Source organism: Erpetoichthys calabaricus, chromosome 12 (assembly GCF_900747795.2).
Source record: "Erpetoichthys calabaricus chromosome 12, fErpCal1.3, whole genome shotgun sequence".
Lineage (NCBI taxonomy): Eukaryota > Metazoa > Chordata > Cladistia > Polypteriformes > Polypteridae > Erpetoichthys > Erpetoichthys calabaricus.
This window is the reverse complement of record NC_041405.2, coordinates 106,438,573-106,465,149: the sequence shown is the minus strand read 5'-3', so window position 1 is coordinate 106,465,149 and position 26,577 is coordinate 106,438,573. Positions and strand designations below refer to the sequence as shown.

Genomic DNA, 26,577 nt, shown 5'->3' with positions numbered 1-26,577 from the left:
CAATAGTTTCTCTGCACTGTGCCCCCAGCAAGTTTTATGAGTGGATGCACAGTCACAAGTTCCATATGGTGCATTTGGTACACCGCGTGGTTGCTTACATTTGTATGACAGTTTTGAGATGCAATGACTTTATCTGCAAAGAACATTCAACAACTGAAGTGAAATGTGATACAAGTGCAAATCCTACAGTGGATGAAAATGTGACTGGTGACGAACGAGCACTGAAGAAGTGGATCAGGTTTATTTTCAGATAGTCCTGGATTGTCATACTATTGAGTAATATGGTTTTAAATTACATTAAAAACATGCATAATTTAAAATTATTGCAATATTTTATATTACACCTCAGAGTGTACATATAAATAACCATTTTAACACTGGTGCATAAAGTACACCGCGCGAATACTTATGAGATGAAAAATGGTGCGAGTAGTTGAGGGTTAAAAAAAAATTGCATACACACAGAGAGAGCTCTCAGACTCCAAACAAATTGTGTTTAAACTGTGATTCTGTCCCTGTCAGTCTCCCGGGGGTATTTTTCGTACATGAATTACTCGTTTAGCCGGATGTAATTGTTGACAATTTGGCCTGATCCTGGATCTGTCGGTTTTTCGAAACTCTTGCTGGATGTGTTGTCATAGCAACACGTCCTAATCCTTAAACCTGCTCGGAGCAGGTTTGTTCGATGTAAACAAGGATTAGCTCACACACTTAATCAGTGTCCGTGCGTGGAATTCATTCAGTCATGACTTCGCTGTTCATGAATGAGCGACCAATTGATATCGGTGCGTAAATTATTAGAAGAGAATTTCATACAGAGAGGCGTTTCATGCCATTGCAGGTAGGTAATACACAGGTAAAAACACCCACAGTTCCATAAAGAATCTCACAATCAACCTAACATTCTCATTACCCAGGATTTCCAAATGTGATTGGGGCACATGGGACTAATCAGAGTGGAGTTTGGTTTGGAAAATGTACCTCTCCTCCTTATGAATAATCAGACACAGTGTCTTCATCAAATATTTGACCTTTGTCAATATCTCATTGGTCAGACACTGGTTCTAGGGATATGCCATTCCCTGCAACTGACCCAACAAAAAAAGACAGCTGTATGGAACATACATATAGCACACATTGAGGACAAATCTATGCAATGACCATGCTTTACCTGAAATGAAGTGACCACTCCATCCTGCCACTGGTTCTGAGGAGGAGCTTCCCCCTGGAATGCCCTCAGAAATAGGGCGATGGGCATTTTGCTGGAGAGCCAACTCTTCTGCAGGGGTTAGGTTTGGACCGCGTGGACCTCCACCTGTTTTTTGCTTGTCTGCCTTCTTATTAGCTTTAAAATTAATGTTCTTTACATTATATATGATTCTTTATGTCAACAATTCTTTAAATAATTATATACCAATATTTACCAGTTTGAAGTATACTCTTGTACTTCACTTTAACCTGTTCCTGTGTTCTCCTTGTGCTCATGTTTGGTCTGGAATTATGACATATTAAATAATAATTAATCTGACACATAAGAAATGAAACGCTGCTTTCAGTAAGTACAATGCACATGCGTTTAATTTGTCGGCCACTTTTTGCCAGCCGTCTTTTCTGGTTTGGGCTGCTTTTGCAGTGTTACCCCTTGTGCATTTTAAATCTTGAAATCCTTCGAGTAACTAACTAACACCCACACCCACCAATCCCCCCACCCACCCACACAGTTTGTGTGAAAAAAAATGCGCCCGTTCTTTCGTCATTTTGTTGCAGCCTATCAAAGACTTGCTGATCATGTTTTCTAGACTCAATATATATAGGCTTTTCACTCAGCGCAGGCGCGCGCATTCTTCTCGGGTGATTAGATCCAGCTAGACTAATCTACTACGCGGCTGCATTTGGAAAAAACGACTTATCCCGGATTAGTTTCACCGGCATTAACTCATCCAAGATTAGGCATCTGATCTCGGATGATTTAAGCGACGTACGGAAAATACCCCCCTGTATGAGGCAATGGTACTGTGAGGCCTTTGATTGGCTGATATTTGTATTTATTTTATATGCATCTGAGAGGTAAAGGCTAAGTTTGATATTTTTCAAGTCAAAACTTATTTCTTCAAAATCATGGTATATTAATTTGCCATATGAAACTGCATTCTAAAGTGTAGTGTTTTTTTATAAATTTTAAAAATACTTTATCTATTAATGCATTATACAATGAGGCTAAAGGATACATGGGCCCATAGGTGAATGCGAAAGCCTTAAAACTTACTAAATTTGTCCATTTGTCAAGCCAATGTTGTGAGGTTCAGCCATTTTAAAAGTAGATCAGTTGTGCACATCACATCACCAACTACCCCTTCATATTCCTCCGCAGTATTATTTCAGTCCCAGGGCAACTTTCCTTGCTGCAGTCTGTAAAATGAGATGCAGAAACTTGGTCCCAAGAGTGTGAATTCAGTTCAGAACGTCCATTATTGACATTATTGAATATTTACGCATAGCTGTGAATTGCTCTTTGTTTTGTACACAACTAGGCAATAATCACTGAAAAAGTCACACTTGCAATCAGTTATATTCTTTCAATAAACAGAATCATTTTTCTTTATGTGGCAAAGATTGACTGCTGCTGCTAGATTGATCATGCCTACATATGCTTCAGTAAGAGAGAATATTAAGTAGACACAAACTATGTAATCCGGTGACAAGAACTAAACAAACAGGCATCCATTCATCTTGCTAACCCAATTATCCAGGGCAGGCCAGCTGATGCCTATCTCAGAAAACATCAGATACAAAGTAGGAACAATACATGGACGGGGTGCCAGTCCATCACAAAGTGAACACAAACACACACAGGCCATTTTAGTAGAGCCAATTTACTAGTATATTATTTGAATGTGCATCTGTCTGTTATTACAAGCCATGACAGAACATAATCGCTGCAGAAACGGAACAGCAGAAGTAAAAGCAAGATTATAAGCAGAATATTGCTTGGCGCAGGGGGCTTGTTGGATTGTCATATCTCCACCCGCAAAAGAGGCAATGAGCAAACAAGTGAACAGGAACTGAATCCTACCTCAAGAAAAACATCTAGGAATCTGTGATAAAATCATTATTATAATGCCATTTATTTGTTAGACATATCCCATGTGATTCATGACACGGTCGTGGTTAAATTAAAAAAAAAACTGCAGATAAAAAGGTTCAGTACAAGTTCAGTGTTTTTATTTTAAAGTTACATTAATAAATTATCCCCAAATCCAGAAAACATCAGAAGAGATTCTCTTAAAGGGAATTAGATTTTTTCCAGGTTGAAAAAATTTCATTGAATAATAAAGGAGAGACCTCGCAAAAAAACAAAATTTTTGAGCACATTCTGACTTAGTCATTTCTGGTTTCAGTTTTAGTTTTCTTTCTTTGACTATGAATTTAAAGGACTTTGTTGAACTTGATGATTGTTCTTTTCTTGCCAGTCTTCGCAATGTCTGATTTTCCTTTTGTAATACTCTTTAAAATCCTGCCACTTGATTTAACACTTTTTTTGGTCTGTCACTATTTTTACTGAACATTCCAAACAGGCACAACCTGTATCTCAGCCCAGTCACTTGCTGTGTGGAGTTTTCATATTCCCCCTGCATCTATATAGGTTTTTGCCTGGGTGCTGAGTTCTTCCTCCTGCATCCCAAAGACCTGCATTAAGGTTGACTGATATCTCAATACTGCCCTGGTGACTATGGATGTGCGTGAATATGCTCTAACATGGACTGGCATATCACTAAGTGTTGTTACTAATGCTTTTGGGATAGTTCTGCCCTTAGTTCAGGCAGGGTTGTGGAGCATGCACTGGTACAGTGTGTTGCTATACCCAACATACAATGAAACAGCTTGGGAACCCAAAGGCAGACACGCAGTGACTCTATGAGCAACTGCTTGTTTGACATAAAGTCAAACCAGCTGTACCCAGGGATTCTCCGAAGAGACACAGTACTGATGGAGTCCAGTCTTCATCAAGGTCACTGGATTCTGGAACCCATTGAGGTTCTGCCCTCAATGACCCTAAACTTGGATTACATAGTGTTGGTTGACAGTTTGCCTTATTTCATTCATACACCCCTTTTATTTACTTGGTCAAGTCAGTCCAGGTGAAATGTTTCACAGGCAGATAGTTAGTTTTGAGGACACGACATAAAAAGAAGTATTGCGAGAGGTTTAAACAAAAGACACAAATGTCAGATACATGATAATTTAGAAATCTGAATGGATGTTTACTAATCGATTATATCACTCCAGAATTAATATTGCTTAATATTTATATAGTATGAGCATATTAATGGAAAATTGTTGTTGCATGTAAATATGCTCTTTTCAGATGTAATAAAGTTATTCAGTTAAATATGATCCCAATTCTGATAAAGTTTACTGCAAGCATACGAAATCACACTCAATACCATTTACAAGTTAAAAATATATTTCTTTACTGTATGACTTACAAATACAATGCATCCCTTTTACTTTTTAATAAAAAAATGTACCAGCAAGACAAATTCATCTATTTTTAGGAGAATTAGTGACTCGCACAATGTCCAGATATCAGATCTTCAGTTAACCTTTCAGCTGAGCCATTTTTCAAATCTGCAGTCTGCTCTAATAATAAAATGATACTGTTTAAATACAGAAGAGCAAACAGCTTGCAAATACCAGGATTATACAATTCTTACAACATTTCAAGTAATTAATTAATAAAAGTTATAATAAATTAAACTAATTAATAAAAGTGTGCTTTCTTGTGCTGAATGTGAAAGAACTTCCTTAAGGGAAATTTTCTGTCAGTTTTGATTGCAGTAGAATGTGTGGTTTGACTTTGACTTTGATATAGACCAAGCCGGTTTTACTTAGAGACATGTATTATACTAGGAATTGTGAAGCCCTGTAGTTCACTAGAATACATTTTTGATGTTACATCTCTTTTTTTAAACTTTTTTCAATATTTAGAAATTAATCTCTATGAATAGTCTGAATAAATGTGACTTTTGAAAATTTCTAATAGATGGAGCAAGTGACGCATATCAAAGAGAGGATGGAGAAGATGGAGATGGAGAAGTCAATAATGCTGCCTTAGCAGACAATGTGGTATGTGTATGTTTTTGTTTTTTTTTTCCTTTTTTTACATTTCATTCCCTTAGGAAGTTACCTTATCTCTTTCTACTCTGCTGCTGTCCACTAGTATGTTTTTCTGATCTAACATTTTTCAAATCATTCAGGCATTGACATTAATTTCCATTTAATCTTGTGTGTTCACTGAAGTGAGGCTTAGGTTATTTGCATAAATTTACTGATATACACTATAATAGAAACAAAAATACAAAGTATAACATTTACAAACAATCTGATTGAAAATATGCAGAAAAAGGAATGTATGTACAGGTCCCAAATAAATAAATCTACCTCTTAAAATTAGGTTTAGGATTATAAAATAAATCAGGCTAACAGAAGGTATGTCCAGTTTCCATCAAGGGAGAATAAACTAAAAACTTTAGTTAAAATTGTTGCTGCAAAATATAAGTCTGTTATAGATCTAAAATATGGTAATTGACTCCCTACTATACATTCTCCTACACAAGAGCATTATCTTTATATATAATCTTCATTTGGATCTTGATCTTTGTTTGTCCGCGAATTCACTGCCTTGTGTGGTGTTCCTGCTGTGTTCAGTAGAGGGCAGTAGTGATGGAGGAGGAGAGGAAGTGAGAGGGAGGATCGTTGGATGAGGTTGGAGTGTGGTGATTAAAGAGGACTGAACTAAAGGAGACTACGTGCTGTTTGTACTGGCTGAATACACAACACCTTGGTTGTTACTTTTGTTTACAAACACTGTCGATAGCACTCTTTGTGTTTAGATCTGGCGTTGACACCGTTCTTTGTGTTTAGATCTGGCATCAACAACTGCTTCGTTGTCGAGACTGTTGCTTTTTGTGTTTCTATCAACCGTCGTTGGCAGCACTTCGTCCAAATCGAATGTTCACCCACTTCTTGGAGTCGGCAGTCAGAGTATATAAGTCGGGCACACTTCTGTGATTTTCCATCAGTCGGCGTTTGGAGTTCAAGAAAGAAGCATTGCTTCTTCCTTACTCTTTGGATTGCCACAAAGCAACCTGCGAGACTGGAGAAAGGTTGAGAAGAGATCGTGACAGGAAACGACAGCGTCATGAAAACGAGACGGACTGTGAATGGAGAGAAGCAGAAATGCTCCTCCACCACCACATAATTACTATTCGGATAGTGATTCCAAATAGGCCGTTCCTATCGAATCAATGTCCAAGGGTTTTGTTTTCTAATTTTGTTTCCCTTATAAAAAATCATAATGCTGTGCGACGAAGGGCCCAGTTCACGACTGGCAGCCGCGTTTAAACAGGGATCCCTTCACAGACAACGTTAACACGCGCAAAGTAGTTGGGCGCACATGGCTAGTACAGTATATGATTATACCACAGTTAAGAATTTTCATGATAGACTGGTATTTCCTGTCTCAACAAATGAAAAAGGTTGTATGCTAAATTCAAATTAAAATATCTTAAACCACTTTATTTGCAGAAAGCCTGTCTATAATTTATAGCAATTATGTTCTCTAAAGTGTGTAGACTAATCTTTTTTTCCACTTATATACTGATGATACACAACTGTCCATGAAGGTCATTCCTAGATACTCCAACCTCCACCAATGCAAAGGCTCACTACTTAGGAAACTATAGATTTTCTAGGGCTACAAACTAAAAAAACATTTTTTTTCCCTCCTGAACTTGAACTTGGGATGTTTGACTGTACTGGATCTTGTAAACTTAACCCACCATGATTTGTCATTAGCCTTGGATGCATACAATACCCTTTGAAATCATGTCTTGTTGCAGTCAAAACTTAATTTCATTGCTCATTGAATATTGGTAAATGCCCACCCTATTGCTTCATTTTATTCAAGGAAATATTTTTTACACCATCATTATTACTAAATTAATTTATTTTAGTTCTCTTCACAATGTGAAATGCTACAATCATCAAAATGATCAAAAATGATTACTGTTTGGCTCCTCATATAGCTCAGTTGCACAGGCTTCATATCTGATGTCAGAACAATTTCAAAACTTTGCTACTTTGGTACCTTAAAAGCTGTAAATAACAGTCAATGTCAGTCATCACAGGTTTCTTTGTGTCAGTCTGTCAGACATTCCAGAACTTCTAATGCTAGTCTATTCACTCTGACAATGCCAAGCTTTCCAGTTTTAAATAAACACTTAGTAGCCTTCATGTGCCTTGCCATATGGAACACATTCTTGGATGACTTTCTATCTAATAGTCACATAATACCTGAATACCCAATCTCAGTCTTACTTTTTAGACCTTATTCTGTTACATTTAATCTTCTTTATTCTTCAGTCTATAAGGTTGACCTTGGTTACTATATCTGCAAGTAAAACCCAGTGTTTCAATGTTTAGCTGTGATTATTCATCTTTTGTTTTCCTTTGCAAAGTAGTATCCTTTGCTTTGGAAGGCAGCTAGCTGAAAAATAAAATATGTAAAATAAATATTGATTACTTTTCCTTCTTCATGGCAGAAAATAGAAATAATTGATGATCAGGAAGAAGATACAAGTGCCTCAGATTTAGAACAAGTACAGACACTTCTAGAATTCAAGGTAAACCATTTCTACTAATGACACAGATAATGTCTTGGTGTGTATATCATCTTTCTTATTCTGGCCTTTAAATTCCAAAGAGTAATTAAAGAATGTTGTCTTTATGCATTTGCATGAGATATTGCTAAATTAGAGAAAATTATTTGCATGCCTTTTAACATTTAGTGGCATTATAAATTCTGGGCATTGCATTGTCAATAGTGTTAAGCAGAAAAAATGTTGATCTCGATCTTTTATGATGAACAGATCCAGTACACTTGGTTCTCTCTTAGACATTTTACAATGAGGTGACTTATTGTTTCTCATTTTCCTTCCTAAAATATTAACCCCCTTTTTTTCCTCAATGATGTACAGTATAGTACTTTGAAATTTTTTTGGCCTCTCTCCCTCTTGTTTTCTGAATATTTCTACATTTTTGAAATTGGATGTTACTAGAAAACCAGGGACATACCTGGATAATCAAGTAATACTACAATTAAAGAGAGGTGTTTTTTCATAATATCAAATGCTTCTGTGTGAATGATAGCTAGCTTTGTCTTCTTATGCTTATAACTAAATTTATTTTGTAATTGTAAGCAGTCTGTCATAACACTGGTGAGAAATTCTGGCTCATTGTTACACTGTGAATTGCTTCAATCTTTTAGGTTTAGGTTTAGTAATTTTAACTCCTTGTTTTAGTTTCTTCTACAATATTCCTATTGGTATTAGTTGTCAATGTTGATGTGCCCATTCTAAAAATGTGAGTTCTTCTTCAGGCATGTTTATAAAATTGGCATTATATTTAGGACTTTTATTTTTTTTAAAGCTGCATGTTGTCTAGAGTAAAGGAGAGTGGAACCCCAAATTATTCCACATCTTTTTACTGCATAGTTGGAGAGACTAACTATAACATTTTTAGGATTATGTAACTGCTTAAATAGATTTAATGTACTAGTCCACTACAAGGTGTGTCTGTCCTTTGTTTTTTAGCATTCATGTTTAAGCATTCTGACAGCCTGCACATCTTTTCGCAATCTTCTGATTTCATTGTACAAGGACAGAACAAGCCATTTTTAATTGTTCAGCACCAGCTGACCTTTTGCCTTAATTTCTTTTTGCTTTCTTCCACTCCTTCATTAAACTATAATGTTTTGACTAATCTGATTAGCTCCTAATGTGTAGTTTCTAAGTTGTTTTCTTGCTTGAACTTTGGGGATGCACAGCTCAACTCAGGCATGTAGTGGTAGAATCGTGCTTTGGCATCAGCTTGGATTTTTCATTTAATGATAGCAAATAATGTAGGTCCTCAGGCAGCAGTATGTTCTTTAGTCATTAAATTTAACAGTTGAATAATGAAATGCTGTGTTTGGTTTCCTACTAAGTAAAACCTAAAGTAGCCAAATTATTACCATTGTTCTGGCAGCAGGCCATTAATCTGGGAAGGCCTCAGAATACTAACTGAGTGCATTCGTTTTTATGCTCCTCTTGGACGTTAACTGCCTTAATTTTGTATTTTGTTAGCACAAGTATTCAATAACATGCACATGGTGAATGAGAAATCAAAGTAGATTAGATAGGGAGACTATGAAATTATCCAAGCTGATTATTCATAGGGTAATCATCCATTAATTATTGAAACGGTTTAATCCAGTTAAGGATTGCACCATAATTAATTTTAATTCTACTTTCACACTGCACTACCTACCTGTATTAGAAAACTATTACTAATAAGTATTCTTAAATTAAAACATAAAATGCAACAGAAAGATAAATGTAATGTTGAGAACAGAAATATACCTGCTATTTATACAAACTGTATCTAAAGGTATTTTTCTTTTTACATAATTATAGCACCAGAATATAGAGTCCCTAAGTCATCTAGGCTCTTGGTCTAACTGCAGACACTCCCTTAATTGATATTTTTTCCCTTCATTTAGAAGTATGCAATAGTACATTACGGAAATTGGTATCCATGCTCTGCTAGTTCCTTTCGATATTCAACCACAGTTAATCCTTACCAAAATGACAGTGCTGCTTTATGTAGTGATGCAGTCATATCTCGGTGTCCCTCTTGTCAATAGTTATTCACTTTGGTTGGAGCCACTTTTCGCACCATTGCAAAAGATTACCTAGGCATCATTCAGAAGAAGAACGTTTAGCTGATTATTAGTAGTGTTCTTTCTGCTACATTTATTTTAAGGTTTAATACATTTTCATAAAGTATTAATTCTTTGCCATGCAGAAATAAAAATAACTATCATAATGATTACTTTTTTAAGGATGGAAAGCTGTGTAAACTGCACTATGTCCGCATGGAACCTCATATTCATAATAATCATAAAGTTATGCCTAGTGTCCTTTCAAAAGCTCCCTGTTAGCAAGAAGAAAAACCAAAGTAATAACAGTAGTAACATTGAAGTTATATATTGCTGACACCTTCCTATTAATCATGAGGTAATGTCAATTTTCAACTCCAAAGAAAGAGAGACCCCAGGCTTAGCAAACAGACAAAAGTCATGAACATAATTTAGTTTTGCATACAAACAGGCAAATATTGCTAAAAACATTGGCTTTCAGACCATCATACGAAGGGATGGACTTATACATTAAGTCGTAAGTGAAGTATGTTTTTTATTATGTTCTTAGTGCTACTAATCTATTCAAAACCACTACAGGATATGTGCCCGATCAAATGCCACATGACTGCATTGAACCAAAGTGAAGAAATTTTGTCAGCTGCTTAGTTTCCTTAGTGTGGGTTTTTAATATTATATTGGAAAGAATTTTTAAAAATTATCTTTTTACTACATTAAACAATGCATAGTTAAGACTATGATGGCCTCTTGATATCCATATCCATTTGAAAAGCATCATTCTGAATTAATTCTCACCGTCTTTCTTTCTCCTAAACCTGACCTTTTTCTCCTCAGTGAGAGTTTATCCTAGTTTTCTTCCCACCTGTGGACTCAGTATTTCCTCTTGCTTGATGTGGCTTTAAACCTCCTGCCAGGGTGACTTTTGGCCAAGTTTCAAACCTCTTTCCAGCATCCAAGACTCCCCAATGTTTACTACAGGAACATCATTCTTCAAATCACAGTGTCCCTGCCTCACTGGGCCTTCTGTAGCCCTTAAAGGACCAAACCTCCCATATAGCCCATGCTGTTCATTCCTTAGACAAAGCAGCATAGTCCCCAAGTCTAGAAACTTGTGCTATTAAATTACATTTGTTGGAAATGTATTGACCTCCTGACAACCCAGCCTTACTTTGCCTTTGGGTAGCCTGGCTTAATTTTCCAAACTACTGTCCATATGCTACCAGCTGTTGTCCATTAGGCCTCATGGTCTTTTGCCTACCCACCATAGCCTCACTCTTCTTTTAGGCAGAGTTTCAGGCATTAGTTTAAAGGCTGTAACTGTGTCATCTCTGTATTAGTCCTCCTACCTGTTTTGTTTCTGAGACAGCCAATACGCATTCTCTGCATATTGCTGTCTAACCGCCTTTGTGTTGTTCCTCTGGCATATAAAGGACCCTTCCAATTGCCAGTGTGGCCATCTCGCTCTCTTTCTTTTGGTGGTTTTTACATGGCATTATCCCTGACCCTGGCCAACTTCTTACTACCCAAATACCTCTTCAAAAAGAATCCTGAAGAATTGTATTCTTATTCTGTTTAAATGAATTCTCCTTCTTAATTACAATAGTAGGGTGAAACTGTGGTGGAGCCAGTGTTTGGCTAACTTTGGCATTGCCTTCTTTTGTTTAGCTTGTATACTTGCTTGAACTGCCTCTGAACACATTAGTTTTCACCTACACTGCAAAGACATAAACCAATTAATTAAAGATTAACCTGACCGTGCAAGTGAATGCAGTATTGAGTTTTATTTTCTCCTATAGACCGGGTTCCAGACTAAGGCTGATACTTCTCTGTGGCAGTTGATGTTAGTGAAACTCTGTGTTTCTGAGTCCCTGAGTAGGAAATAATCAGTTTTGAAAGTGGAGGTACGTTTGGATAAAAATTCAAAAATATATTCTGTTTTGATTACATATGTTTAAAATAAATAGATAAATAAATACAGTTTATTTTTTTGTAAGGAGAGCTTTCCCTGTATTAATCTGTTTATTAGAAAATGATAAATAGTTTGGTACACTAGAATGCCTGTTTGTACAGTGTGGTTTATTTTACATTAACAAGTGGGAATACTTCATATCTTGGCTATGTCTCCAGAATTTCCGACATTCATCTTTGTGTATACATGATTGGGTTACTGCTTGTCATGCAAGGTCGCCAAACTGAAACTAAATTTGCATTATATAGATATAGAGATTAAATGAATCTATGACAAATCAAACAAATTTCACTATTTTGTCCGTAAATGTTTAACCTCAATTCAGTCCCTAAACAGAGCAACACTAGATTCAGTATGCCTGAAACCATGCACTGTCTTTTGGCAGTTTTTAGGAGATTGTGCCCTTGATCGGGAATCACTATAAAAAATAATGCACCTTAGGTATGCTGTTTGCTGCATTTAGATCGGGTTACCTAAATAGTATTAAACTGCGCATGTACATGGTGATTTACAAATTACAATGTTTTAGGGAATGGTTTGGATTTAAATTGCAGTGGTTTGCATTACAGTTTATCTTAATTTTCATGCTTTTAGGTTATCAAGGCTGTTGATAGATTAATATATAGTCTTCAGCATTATCAAGTTAAGCACAAGACAGATGATATAATAGTAGCTCTTTTTGTGTTCATTCAATTTGATTTAAAGATGTTTTTCTTTTCCCTTTTAAGTGTTTGTTTATATAATGGAATCGGCTAAGGCAATAAAATCAAGAAGTAGTAAAAGACAGACTGAAATAAACAATACACCCTAAATGACAAAAATAATCTGTGTTACCCTTTCCTAAAATTGGTATACAGGACTTTTTAATGGCCTTTGAATGGAGAAAACACACAACAGCAACCTTGTTCTTCCTTTTGATAAAGCAGGCTGGCAGCGGTTATGCATCCTCTGAAAGAATAGGCAATAAATCTTTTAAAGTGGTTTCCTAGTTTTAACAACATCAGATGAAATCTAAATGAAAGTGTCTTTCTCAGCACAAGTCTACTTAATGAGCACGTCACATCTTTTAAATCTTATTTCATTAAATCTTTAGTGCATTCAAAATAGAAATCCATTTCTCTGGACCTTGCATTGAAATTAGTAAAGATGGGAGAAAAAAAATGCTTGCTTGAAGAATCCATTTCTCTGTAATTGAGTGTGATACTGAACAATTTGGTGACTAGGAAATTGTATAGAACCTACATACATAAGGCCATCAGTGAAATACATTATTTTCCAGGCATCTAGTGGTACATTAAAATTTTGGTTTCGTACTTGCTGAACAGCACTGTAACAGTAGACCATGGGTGTGAAACTGAATTTTTCATCTGCCAAGTGCTGCGTAAGGTGAATTGCTTGTTTCTATTACTGTTTAAATATTACAAGCTTTCATGTGTCTCTGTAAATTACTTACTATAACAAGAAACCATGAATAACTGTAAATTTCTTTTGTTAAGCCCCATCCCACTACACAAGCTTTCCAGTGATTTTCAGTTCAAAGTTCAAGTCATAGGGTCAAGCACCTGCGTGTGCTCAGCCAAAAGTGCAAAGCATAGAATGCCAACAAACAGTGAAGAACCATATCTAATCTAATCTATAAGAAAACAAAGAAAAGAGAAGTGTGATGGCAAGCTCAAGAAACTAAGAAAAGTGGGTATTCTGGACCATACCAAAAAAGGAGAGGTTCATGGAACTTTGAAGCCAGTACAAATGTATACTTGGCATACTGTGACAGAGTTAACAAATTAAAATTGTGCTCCACATAAACTTTTTGCCAAAATATGTCAATCCTCGCAACCTTTCTGTGGAGCATTTATAAATTTAAAGCTAATTCTCCTATATTCACTGGTCCCCAAGTGTAAAAAGGTTGAAAACCACTGATGTAGACAAAAAAGCACTGAAAACAAGGATATATAAAACAAGGTATATGACCGAGACCTGCACAAATAAATCATAGACTCTGATAAACAATCATTTATAGAATTAAAACTACTCCTGGATGATTGTTCTTACCTTTGTAGTTAACACAATTTCCCATAATATCAAACCAAGACAAGCAGTATCAAAGACAGTTTTTAAACAGAAGGTACATGCTTTGGATAACAGGAACACTAGTCTGATTGTTCAGCTGCTCTCCTTTAATATCAGTCCTGTTAAATATCATAATTCATCATTACATTTCTCACATTTTTGCGATTTTCTTTGTTTTCCATGTTCTATGTTTATATATTTATTTAATTATGTTTAGGGTATAGTACATATAGAATAGTACATGTGTGCATCAGTGTAAGAAACTCTACTGCACCATTTACTGAAGAGCCATGAAAATGCAATCTGTTTAGTTTGGGATAGGCTTATTCAATATTTTAAAATAAAAGGGAGTCTCCAAAAGGTATAGGAAGCAAACTCTAAAATTGTCAGAGGTATTTTTTTTAGAATTTCAACTGGGTAGGCTGAAAACAGTGAAGCTGAAAAAAAATTAGGAAAAAAGAAAAAAAAATCTCTTATGAACATTAGAACAGGCCATGCAGCCCTATAAAGCTTGCCAGTCTTATCCACTTAATTCTTCTATCAAAACATCAATTCTAGTTTTCAAAGTCCCTAAAGTCCTACTGTCTACCACACTATTTGGTAGCTTATTCCAAGTGTCCATGGTTCTCTGTGTAAAGAACTTCCTAATGTTTTTGTGAAATTTACCCTTAAGTTTCCAATGGTGTCCCCATGTTCTTGATAAACTCCTTTTAAAATAACAGTTTCGATCCACTGTACTAATTCCCTTCATAATTTTAAACACTTCAATCATGTCTCCTGTTATTCTTCTTTTGCTTAAATAGAAAAGACTCCTCTGTTTTAAGGTTTCCTCTTAACTCGTCCCCTATAGCCCTGGAATAAGCTGAGTTGCTCTTCTATGGACTTTTTCCATTGCTGCTATGTTCTTTTTGTAGCCTGGAGACCAAAACTATACACTGTGCTACAGATGAGGCCTTGCCAGTGCATTATAAAGCCTAAGCACAACTTCTTGGACTTGTACTCTACACACCGTGCTATATAACCTAACATTCTATTAGCCTTCTTAATGGCTTCTGAACACTGCCTGGAAGTTGATACTATAGAGTCCAGTATGACTCCTAAATCCATCTCAAGATGTGCTTCCAATTTTCAGACCTTCCATTGTATATTCATACCTAACATTTTTACTTCTGTGTGTAATAGTTTACATTTACTGACATTAAATTTCCTCTGCCACAAATCTGCCCAAGCCTGTATGTTGTCCAAGTACCACTGTAATGATTCTAGGTTATCTGCCAATCGACCTATTATGGTACCATTTGCAAACTTAACCAGCCTTTACTTATATTCTTATCCAAATCATTTATATATACATATTAAAAATAGCAGCGGCCCCAGCACTGACCCTTGTGGAACACCTCTCTTAACATCAGCCAATTCTGATAAGGTTCCTCGCACCATCACCCTCTGCTTCCTGTGTCTGTGCCAATGTTGCACCCATCTACAAACATCACCCTGAACTCCCACTTCTTTAATTTGATGTCCAGCCTCTTGTATTACACCTTATCAAATGTTTTCTGATAAGAGAGTGAGAAAATTGTATTAAAAAAAGAGCACGCACTTCAACCATAGTCGCTTAATAATTTTCACAGACTAATTACTATTTTTATATTACGAAAAATCATCATATACTCTGAATAAGTTTGAAGGCTGCATTAACAGTTTTTCTATTGTGGTTATTCTGCAAAAAGATTTTTTCCCCTCTTCTTTCTGTGTCTGAGCATCAAAGCATCAAAATTGGCAGCATGTAACAAGAGCCATTTGGATTTACTTGCAGAGTAAATGCATAAAAATCAAAAAGTATCTTTATGTTATTACAGAACACATAAGCTTTATTGTGTGTAAAGTTTACTTTCCTTGTGAAATTGAAGGAAGGACTGAGAAATGTTGGAAAAAACATCAGGCTTTACTTGCACTTGCATTTTTTTTTTGTTTTTGGGTAAATCCCTAAGTTTACTCAGTGCTACAAGGACAGAGCAAACTAAACAGTGTTTTCATATAAGGTACTTCATTAAAATGTTAATTTCCTAACAATAAGTGTGAACTTGCTAATGTTCACAGCTATCAAGTCACTAACGCTGTACTGTGGAATGCTTTTGGTTCTCAGTGGCGTCAGTTACCTAATTATTAGCGACTAAGAAAACCAAGTGTTTTTGAATGAATATCTAATACGTGGTCTTAATTTCTTACTTATATATTTCTCAATTACTTAAAGTCAAAGGCCACAGAAATTGCCTGTTGTGTACCTTTGAGTGTAATTACAAGTTTTCTACAATCTCTCCATATTATTTTCATTGAAAAAAGGCCAGTGTAGAGAAAATGACAGTGGAGCCTTGGACCTCGGAAGTGTTCTTCTAAAGGCAGAAATGAATAGTCTGTCTTGTTGTTCCAGACAGTGCACAGAAGGAGTCTCAAGTGACCTTTTGATAAATGTCAGACATAATCACTTGATACTCAGTTCGTATCTAAAAACAACATGCTACACTTCCCTTTATCACATTGCTATAAAACACTAAATTCTTTCATTAAAAAATATATCATTCCCAATCAGGAAAAATGTGTGACCTTAGGTTATTAATATAACAAAATGCCGAGTTGTTTTTCAAACCGTTATTGTTACGTCAATAAAGCTATTGGAATTTAGTGTATTAAATGCAATACATTCAATGGAATGTCTCTTTCAAAAATTCTCATTTTTATCTACATATCTTGCACAATGAAATCTAGAATGATGTTAAGAAATGTGTTTCTCAACTGTTTTATAATTACGTTATAGTGAAAAATGTGATTGTCCATCCATCCATCCATTTTCCAACCCGCTGAATCCGAACACAGGGTCACGGGGGTCTGCTGGAGCCAATCCCAGCCAACACAGGGCACAAGCACAGGAACCAATCCCGGGCAGGGTGCAACCCACCGCAGAAAATGTGATTGTTTTAGATGGCAAAATGACTTTGGTTTGAATTGAAAAACATAACTGTAGATTAAATTTTGGGTTATCATGTCTAATAGTTCTTATTTGACATGGGTATTTGAAGAACTTTACAAATGTTTTTTTTCTTTGTAATCCTACTTGAGACGGTATTTATAAGTATTCTGACAGATTAGTGCTACAAGCAATCACATATCTGCAAACTTAACATACATTTTATATCCAGTGTAACGCAGGAAGGAACAAGCACAGGGTTAATGGTTATGTGGGTTTAACAAGGTTGATAATGTGCACCTCAAATTTCACTGCATTCTTTTCAAAATCTGTGGTATTCTTACGGATAAAACCCAAATACTGTATCTCAAATTATCATTTTTCAGTTTCACTTGCATTGTCGTTGATATTTCTTTCTTCCTCTCATCAGGGAAGCATCTCATTCCTAAACCATTCTCTGCTTTTCGCCTCACTTACTTGAGTCATTTCAGCTTGTTTTTCATCACTAACATATATACTAACATATATACAGTATATATAGTCTAATTCAGGCTTTCCCTATGTCTCATGTTTTCCTCGGAATATAGATCATCTCCATTTAACATTCTTGCAGTAACACCGTAGTGCATTTCACAATCTTTAACTGCATACCATAGACGAGAATCACATATCAGATCAACCACCTTTATTGTCCAAAAGCTTGATCACTCTATAAGATGCATGCTGTGCTGGATTATAAAGCATGAGAAGTGTGATAAATGAGAGTACAGCATTCAGTCCGTCGAGCATGTTTGTTTAAGTAATAACTAAATTGTTTCCAGTATCTCATCACCTTAATCTTTACTTTGTGCACTGGAAAGAGCACCCTTCTTTTCTTGTCATCTGGAATCTACAGTTCTCTTATAATCATGTCATAGAGATCTGTCAATGCAGAACTCCAACACTTTTATCTGCTTTCAACATTTCTGACTGTTTTTTATCTTTGTTCACATTTTCCTGTACTTTTAAGGCTTCCCCTTTCAGTAATCTTTTCATACACTACACAGACATCCTTGTAAGGCCCAACTACATACATTTATATCTTTTCCTTTTTCTATTACTATTTTGTCAAAATATCAAGTGGCTAGTGCTGAAATGAGCCTGTTAATTTCTGACTTGGAATCATTTGACTGTAATCTGGAGCTGCAGAGTACTCTGACAATATCTCTGGCTGTTTGGTATGGGGATTTGAGCCACTGGCCACCATGACTTGAGCCATCACAGTAGTATGCCTCATACTTAATATTTAGTCAGCAGGGAAGCCAGTGACTACCTTCATCCTCTTCAAATATTTGAATGATTTATACTTGCATAATGGATGCAATCCAAGGGTTCCCAACTTCAAATAACACAACTGTTTCTTATAGTATAATTTCCTTCTGTGCACCTTAGCTTCCACTTGTTCATCATAAACTTTGGTCCCATATGCTTTGTGCGGTAGGAGTTTTTGGTATCAATCTCCATGCCTTTAACTCTCTGCCAGCTCATGCTACATTCAGATATTATTATATTTTTTTTAACAGTTTAGGGTTTATTCTATCTTCTACATTATTCTTTTAACAAATCTTACCAATGAAGTTACTCTGTTGCAAGTAATATTATAGATATATGTTAAAAGAAATTGTTTATTCATGTCACTGTTGCAGCTACCATTTGCTTTGTCTCCTGTCGACCCTGGTTGGGGAGCTTACTTGGGAAGAGTGGAAGCATGTCAGTGAAATGGCTGGTTGAGTCTGGCTTTCACGGCTCTCTTTTTTCACTTGAATCCATTAACTTTAAATAAGTTGTAATAATTTGTGATGCTGTGTCTTACTGCCTAGTTTTATGTGGGAGTTGGTGGCAATGCTTGCCCTGGTCCTATTTTGTAGGAGTTTGGACAGGGGTGTGTGTGGTGGCTGCTAGGTGCTGTTTGCATTTATTATTTCTTACATATAGCAATTTCTTCGTTTTTCATATTTATTGTTTTGATTATACTAATACAGATTTGATCACAAGTGAACTACATTTTTCTCTCAAAGGTCACGTTTGACCCTAAGACATCATATACTGAACTTTTTTAACCTGCACCTTAACACAATGTAAAATACATCTATGGGAACATATGGTAAGCAACACAGCAAGGCACATGTAAGCTACGTATGTCTCAAATTGGTTCAGTATTTGTAATTAGTAACAACCAAGATAATTTCTGTTTAACACATTATACTAGACCAGTCAAACCACCTTTAATTGTTATTTTAATGTATGGACGTTGTTTTAACCTCTTGGCTGGGCATCCCATAACCATATATGTTGAGTATGGATTAAATGAAAGGTTCATTCAGTTGTAATCAGTTTTTTCCTTTTGCTTCCTAAGTGTTTAAGTGAAGTTTTTACTTTTTTTTTTGCGCTTATATATTTTTCATATAAAAGTTCAGTTACCTCTTTTCTTCATCTGACTAATTGACTATTGGTAACATAATCTGACTGCAAAAACTAGTGGTTTACAGACCTTCACAATCTTTCTTCTATATACTGTATTGGTAACAACCAGAAAGCAATAATGCTTTAGACATGGTGAAGTGCATATGTTGATCTGCACTTCATCCTTAAAACTTGACAGGTGGAGAAGACCATCTATGTCTGTTCCATCAACACTCATTAATTTTCAAAAGCAAAAAGCTACAGAGGATCAGTTTCACTGTTTCTGTTATTCCAGAAATGGATCTAGAGTGTTTTTAATGATGACTGTAATGTTTACAAGCAACAGCAATAAACAGAGATTTCAGTAACCCTTGAAATAAGTGATTTACCTTTGGACAACACATCTAAACTCGCCATAGATTTTAGTCACTGTTCCTAATATAGAATGGCGGGCAATGGAGCCCTCTCTTTGTATAACCATATCAAGGGGAGTAACTACATGCAAAATCACAAACATAGCAAGCAGATGGAGGAGACTGTATTCAAATAGGAATTGCAAATATAATGTTTGCTTTTGTCATTTGGTGTAACCATTTACCATTCAGTTAGACAATTAAAGCTCATACAAGTGAATGCAGTGATTCTCCATCAAAGGGAGCAAGTAAATAGTTTTTCTTTTTTGTTGGGTAATTCATTTTGACAGATTTTGAGAAATTGTACATGTCGGATATTGCTGCTGTAATAGTGTATTTGTTGAATTGCATAATTTTGTAGATGCCACACGGGTTGCTCTGTCAGACTATATATCCTGGCATGCCCTGCTAGTTTCTTACTGTGCACCAAGCTCCGGGGCTGCTGCCATCTAGCGTGGTGGGAGAATAAAAAACCTCTAGCAACTTCTTCTCTTTTTAATGGGCTGTCCGTCCACCCTTTCCAGTCCTTCCTTCCAGGTCTGCTTCCTCTCCTGGCCAGGATGCCCATCCAGCCCATGTGGCATCTACATTTGTAGTTGATAAGGTTTTATAATTAGAAAGAAAAAAGCAAGTTATAAATATTTTACACTGTTCCTCAGCAGACTAGAATCTAAGTGTTTAGTAGTTGCTAAAAGTGTCTAAAGGTGACAGATCAGTCTGTTATTCACAACTTTCTTAACACTGAAAAATCATGTGAGTAAATTAATGTGTAGTAACATATTTTATAACTATAACTTATATTATTATATATATAATAATGTGTGTGTATTGTATATTCTTTTTTTTCCAGCATGAAGAAGTCAAATATCTAGAGACTGAGCTAGAGAACCAAAAACAAAAATATTATGAACTGCAAACCTTTGCTAAGAATTTGGTAGCAGCTGTAAAGATGAACAACACAGAACAACAACAGGTGAGGTTTAAAAAATAGTATCATTAGATTATAGCAAATGTTTACAAATAGGAATGTGAAAGTATGCATTCATTCACTCTGCATGGGCTTTATATGTTTTGTTATTTTGTTTTTTTTACAAAAACAAAAAAGGAGGAATGGTAAAGGTCTTTGTGGAGCACTTCATGTGAATGTATACTGGTAAATAGCTAAAACACTTGAGGCAGAAAAGAGCTGCATCAGGGATAACCTGGGATTTTCAGTTTAATAAGCAACTGTATATTCCACACTTCTGAGTTGAGGGGTTAAAAATTTAGAAAAGCAAATCACAGTTGACAACAGTGAATATTTTTGGCAGTTGTAATCTAAACAGGTTGTTTTATATTTTTAAACTTTATCTCACTGAGGTGATAAAAAAGACTGAAGTTAATTATTTACAAAAAATAGAAAATCTGCCAGGGCAGATTAAATCAATCATTAAGAATGAAAAGAGTATGGCACAGTAGTAGATCTGCCTAGAGAACAATAGTGAGAGAGGCAAGCAAGAGACCTATGATACCTCTGAAAAAGTTACAAGCTATAGTGGCTTAGATTGGAAAGACCGTGCATACCACAACTGTTGCTCAGGTGATTCATCGGTTGCTACTTTATGGGAGAGTGGCAAAGAGAAAGCCATTGTTTAAAAACAAAAACAAAAAAAAAAAACACACACACATATAATGTTTACCAGGCGGCACACTCTGAAGTGAACTGGAAGATGGTTTTATGGTCTGACGAAACCAAAAATGAGCTCTTTGACCACCAGAATAAATGTCATGCTTGGCTTAAGCCAAACATTTCACATTATCAAAAACATACCATTTCCTTCATGAAGCATGGTGGCGGCAGCATCATGCTATTTGGATGTTTCTCTGTAAGAGAAGTGCAGCAAAATACAGGGAAATGCTGTAGGAAAGCCTGATGCAGTCTGCAAAAAACTGCATGGGTGATGATTTCTTTTTCAGCAAGACAAAGACCACAAGCATAAAAAAAGCTTATTTTGTGTTTTGTATTTGTAACTCTGCAGGGATCTGCTTTCATTTTGACATTGAATAGTTTTTATGTTGATGATGTCAAAAAGGCCAAATTAAATCCAATGTGAGTTAATACTTTTTATACACTCTGTATTTTCACCTGTTCAATTTATGTTAACCTAACACATAGGCTTTCTGGATGTGAAAAGAAAAATTAAGTACTGGGTTAAAAAAGCATACAGACATAGGGAAAAATGCAGAATTCACACAGTTTCTGGCCATGATTTAAATTAAGGACTCATATCCTTGAGAGTATACTTCTATTAATAAACACTACTACAATTTTGCATAAATTCTTAAGGTAAAGTGACTGAGATTGATGAATTGTATTTATTTAAGCTTTAATTACAGTAAATGGCATTTTTTAAATCGTTCTTATGCGTGAAACAATTTTTTATGGTAGCATAGCTGTTTTATGACAAATATGCTAAACATCCTAGCCAATGAATCTACACATTATTGATTTTTAGATCAAAGGCCTTGTTTCAGTGTTAAAGACAGCAGGGTTGTCAATCTTTATATTTGCAGTGTTATAGTTTGTTCTGCTTGCTAAGTTTAAAAATTGTATTTGAGAAGTATTCATGTATCTGAGAGGTCACTCTGTTGACCACAGACTTCCTTTCCCTCCCTTCCTATTGGTATATACTGTATAACATATGGAACACTTATGATATGTGCAATTCAAAACTACTACGTGTTATATTCCACTTTGACTTTGCTTGATCTGTATCTTTCTGTTTCCTTTTTAATTACCATAATTGGCAAGCAGATTCAAATCCTACTCTAGGCACATCCTTTAAAACTGCCTTTTTACCCTGTTGTTTTATAATTTAACAATTCTGTTTTACTGGATATGTTCATAAAGATAGTGATTTGCAAACCAAAAATATTAAAAGAAAACAAAAATGTATGTATTTTTGTTTATAAACCTTCCACCAACACATTTTAATGTCTACTGTGTGTCACATTAGGCATAGAATATTTACTCTGTCTTATTTACAACTATTCGTTTAAGTTGTGCACTAAATATTTTGCGTTCTACACAAAATGTTCATCTGTCATAAATATATTTACTTTCTAAGGGGTATTATTCTCCTATATTGAGCTTATTGACCATCAGACTAAATGCTTGACATACATTTAGTAGTTTTCTTTTAAGCCATACTTATGAAGAGAGGACTACATTTATAAAAGAGATATTTAAGATTACAAAAACTCCAGTGGTGCAAAGAAAATACTGACAGGCAGCTTGTTTGTCTCTCCCATTGTAGTTTTAAGTATTGCACTATAGGCCTTACAGAATATCATTCTGAAAAATGATGTTTACACAGTCTTAAACCATCATGGTGTCATACAAACATCACTTTCAAGGATTTTCACAGTAGAGAGATCTTTATACTTCAACAAATTCAAGTGTTAAGCTGTTCACGATGGACAGGACAAAAATTACATAAATGTTACCATTTGTTTTACATATAAGTGCATCTAAAGTCAACTTATAAGCTTTGTGACATTCTTGGAGATTTTGTTTTTATTGTTATTTGCAAAGTAAGTCCGTGCCAGTTGTCACCTGCTTAGGTAACAGGAATGTTTTGATGAAACCAAGGAATACAGTAGGTAAAGGCATAATTGCACAATAGCAGAAAATACTACCTACAGTATTCTTAAATATACTTAAACAAGACAGCAAACTTATAAGACAGAACATATGCACTTAGTTATTTTAGAAGATTTTCTAAAGTTGAATTAATATTTATGTTTTGCTAATTGGAGAAAGTCTAAATTGGAACTCTTGCCTTCTTTCTGTAATGAGGTCCAGTTAATTGTTGGTACATAATTCCTAAATATTCCATGATCCATTTGCTACAATACCTGCCATTCAAAATCAGTATGAAATCTGCAGAAGGAAAACAAAGTAAAGGGAAACACAGTTTATACTTGATCTTCAACAGTTGTACCCACTCTAAAATCAAAACAAGCTAAATAGAGAATACATTTTAAAAAGTATACACACCTACTGTAGATGGCATTTAACAAAAGGGGGGAAAAAATCTACTTGTTGATTAGAATAACTTTTAACCATAACTACAATGACTGAATTTTTCCAACTATGTTCAGAATGCAATTTTATTATGGCAGGGCTGTAACCAGGAGGAAGAGCAAGGCAAACGCCAGTCCTGGCTGGCATCCTCATTATCATGTGTTGTTAAACCATTTACTGCTAGTCAACGTTTCTCTGTTATGGGTAGATTTTAGGTTTTAGAAGTAAGAAATATTGTATTTCTGGAGGTCATTCAGAATTGTCCTCATTGTTTTCTGAAGTGGGACTTAAAGGGCAGAACAACTGAGAATCAGAAACGCAGGGTTCTAACGTGTAACCAGAATTGTTAAGGGTATTTGAGAAATTTCTTCATAGCTTTCATCAGGAATAAAGGCAAAGGTCAAGTAACAGTGAATGACAATCATGAGCTTTTTGTAGTCCTAATTTTCACAATAGCCTCCAGCAGATGAGTGATGATATAACCAACGCCACATTTAGTGAGTTCAGCAAATACACCGTAAAATACACAAAATGTAAATAAAACGCAATAATAAATAGTAAAACATTATCAGGTGCGCTGAACATTCTTGTGTTCTGCCAGGTTCTTATATGTACTCACATTCATTCATACTGGATCAATATAAAATTTAAAAAGAGCAAAATTCATATGGTTTGAAGCTTGAAGATTTTTCTTCAAAAGAAAAAAAAAATTCTGACCATAAAGAGGAAGTGACAAGAATCTCAAAGGACTTGGAAATCTAGAAGGTCCAGCGTTTGTTTAATAAATGGAGGTAGTGCTCCAAGACTTTCATTTACAGTAGTTTCTTAAACTTTAGTGTTTTATATTACATATTTTTTTATTATGGATTTGTTTACTTGTATAATGGGCTCCCCACCAAGGGGTTTAGCTCAAAATGGACACTCCTTTGTTAGAAAAATGAATAAACTTTTTTAATGATCATAATTGTTTCCTATTTCCTATATTCATGAAACTTTTTGTCATTTTTAACATTTTGCAGGAGTTGCTGTCTAACATACCTCAAGAAGTAGAAGACTGGGACTTTAGTAATGTATCCACAGAGACAAATGAACCTATGATCATGATACAAAGTTATTCCTCTGCATCAGAGGAAAAAGGTGCTCCAGAATCATTGTGACATTTTGAACCTGGAATCACTAATCTGCCTGCTCTCGGCATTGAATTAATGACTGTGTGCAACAGGAATGCTTTTTTTCTATTGCATATGACTGCCTTGTTCCACAGGTATCTGCAAAGACAAATAAAAATCACATACATTGCAGGTGTTTTGGCATTTTCCGCTTCTCTTTTGCATAATGTGCTTACTTTTCATTTCACAGTACAGATGGTCTACAATGAGCAACATCTTTTTATTTGGGTATTCTGACTATTGTACGTATTGATTTATAAACAATTTAGATTCATCAGATAGCAACTCTAATTGCACCTGTAAGTCTGGACTGAACAGGATACTGGTTTATATTTTTTCCACATATATCTGTTTCTTCAAATTTTGTTTTTGCACCTTATTTGTTGTCATGGACACTGTGGTGTAATTATATTCTGAAACTAAAACATTCTCTTGTTTCTTAGATCCCATTCTATAGATGCCATTTTGTTTCAGTGACCAAACACATGCAGGTTGGGGGGATTGGTGACACTAAATTGGCAGTAGTGAGTGTGTGGTGTTGTGAGTCTGTGTGACCGTGCTCTGTCCATGTAGTGTAACTGCCTAGTGCCCTACGCTAGCAGGGATAGACTTCAGCCTCCCGAAGTCCTGCTCGGGATTAAGTGGGCTTGGAAAATGGTTTGCGTGGTATGGTACGGTATCCTGTGTGCTCTTACTAACCCAACAAGCAAAAAACAAATATGTTTATATCATGTCATTTTGGCATAATCTGGTAATAGAAGGAACTCTGCATGTTCCTTTTATGTTGAATGAGAAAAGCTGTATGTATTCATTTATTATGTTCATAGGAAAAACACACAACTGGGCAGTAGTCTACTAGTAGACTTTGCTTGTATTCTGCAAGCCTGTTTTATCATTTTGGCATATTTAAAACATTGCAGGTAGCAGTGGTCAGAATTGTTCTTTTTATGAAAATATAATTGAATAAACTTTTTCTATTAATATTTAATAACTCACAATATAAATACAAATCTGGAAATTAACTCATTATTTTAAACTAGTATATTTTAAAGTAGCCTTCTTAGCATTAGACCCAAGAAATTAGAAATAAAAATACAGTAATCCCTCGCTATATCGCGCTTCGACTTTTGCGGCTTCACTCTATTGCGGATTTTATATGTAAGCATATCTAAATATATAACGCGGATTTTTCGCTGCTTCGCGGGTTTCTGCGGACAATGGGTCTTTTTACTTCTGGTACATGCCTCCTCAGTTGGTCTGCCCAGTTGATTTCATACAAGGCACGCTATTGGCGGATGACTGAGAAGCTACCTAATCAGAGCACACAGTTAAAGTTCCTGTGTGCTGATTGGCTCAGCGACGGAGTGCTGCATTAACCAGGAAGTCTCATCTCACTCATTCAGCATTAACGTGCTCCTGCTACTGCTTCAGGGGCCGTGTCCAAATGCCAACAGAAGATGCAAATGATTGCAGAAAAGGTAAAAGTTTTGGATATGTTGAAGGAAGGGAACAGCTACATTGCTGCAGGACACCATTACGGCATCAATGAGTCCACGATTCTTTTTATTTAAAAAGGAGGAAAAGCATATAAGATCTACAGCCGCAGTGTCCTTTAACCAGGGTGCAAAACGAGTTGCAAGTGGACGTGATAAGGCAGTAGTCTGGATGGAATGTGCTTTAGGGATTTGGATTGAAGACTGATGGAAGAAGAATGACGGCGGTG

The 26,577-nt window shown here is 35.6% G+C and overlaps 1 protein-coding gene across 5 annotated transcripts in view; it reads left to right on the top strand.

Annotated features, from left to right (window-relative positions):
- The window catches only part of hdx (highly divergent homeobox), a 102,984-nt gene extending 78,000 nt beyond the window's left edge, over window positions 1–24,984 (top strand). For 4 of the 5 annotated variants that reach the window (XM_028815959.2, XM_028815962.2, XM_028815960.2 and 1 more), the window contains 4 exons: window positions 5,045–5,127; window positions 7,605–7,685; window positions 20,470–20,592; window positions 24,705–24,984. In XM_028815959.2, the coding sequence (XP_028671792.1) occupies window positions 5,045–5,127; window positions 7,605–7,685; window positions 20,470–20,592; window positions 24,705–24,842 (425 nt within the window). In that variant the 3' untranslated portion in view covers window positions 24,843–24,984. Of the gene's footprint in view, window positions 1–5,044; window positions 5,128–7,604; window positions 7,686–11,556; window positions 11,662–20,469; window positions 20,593–24,704 lie in introns of those variants that run through there. The other variant, XM_051935084.1, reaches the window with a different exon arrangement.
- The last annotated feature ends 1,593 nt before the right edge of the window (window positions 24,985–26,577 follow it).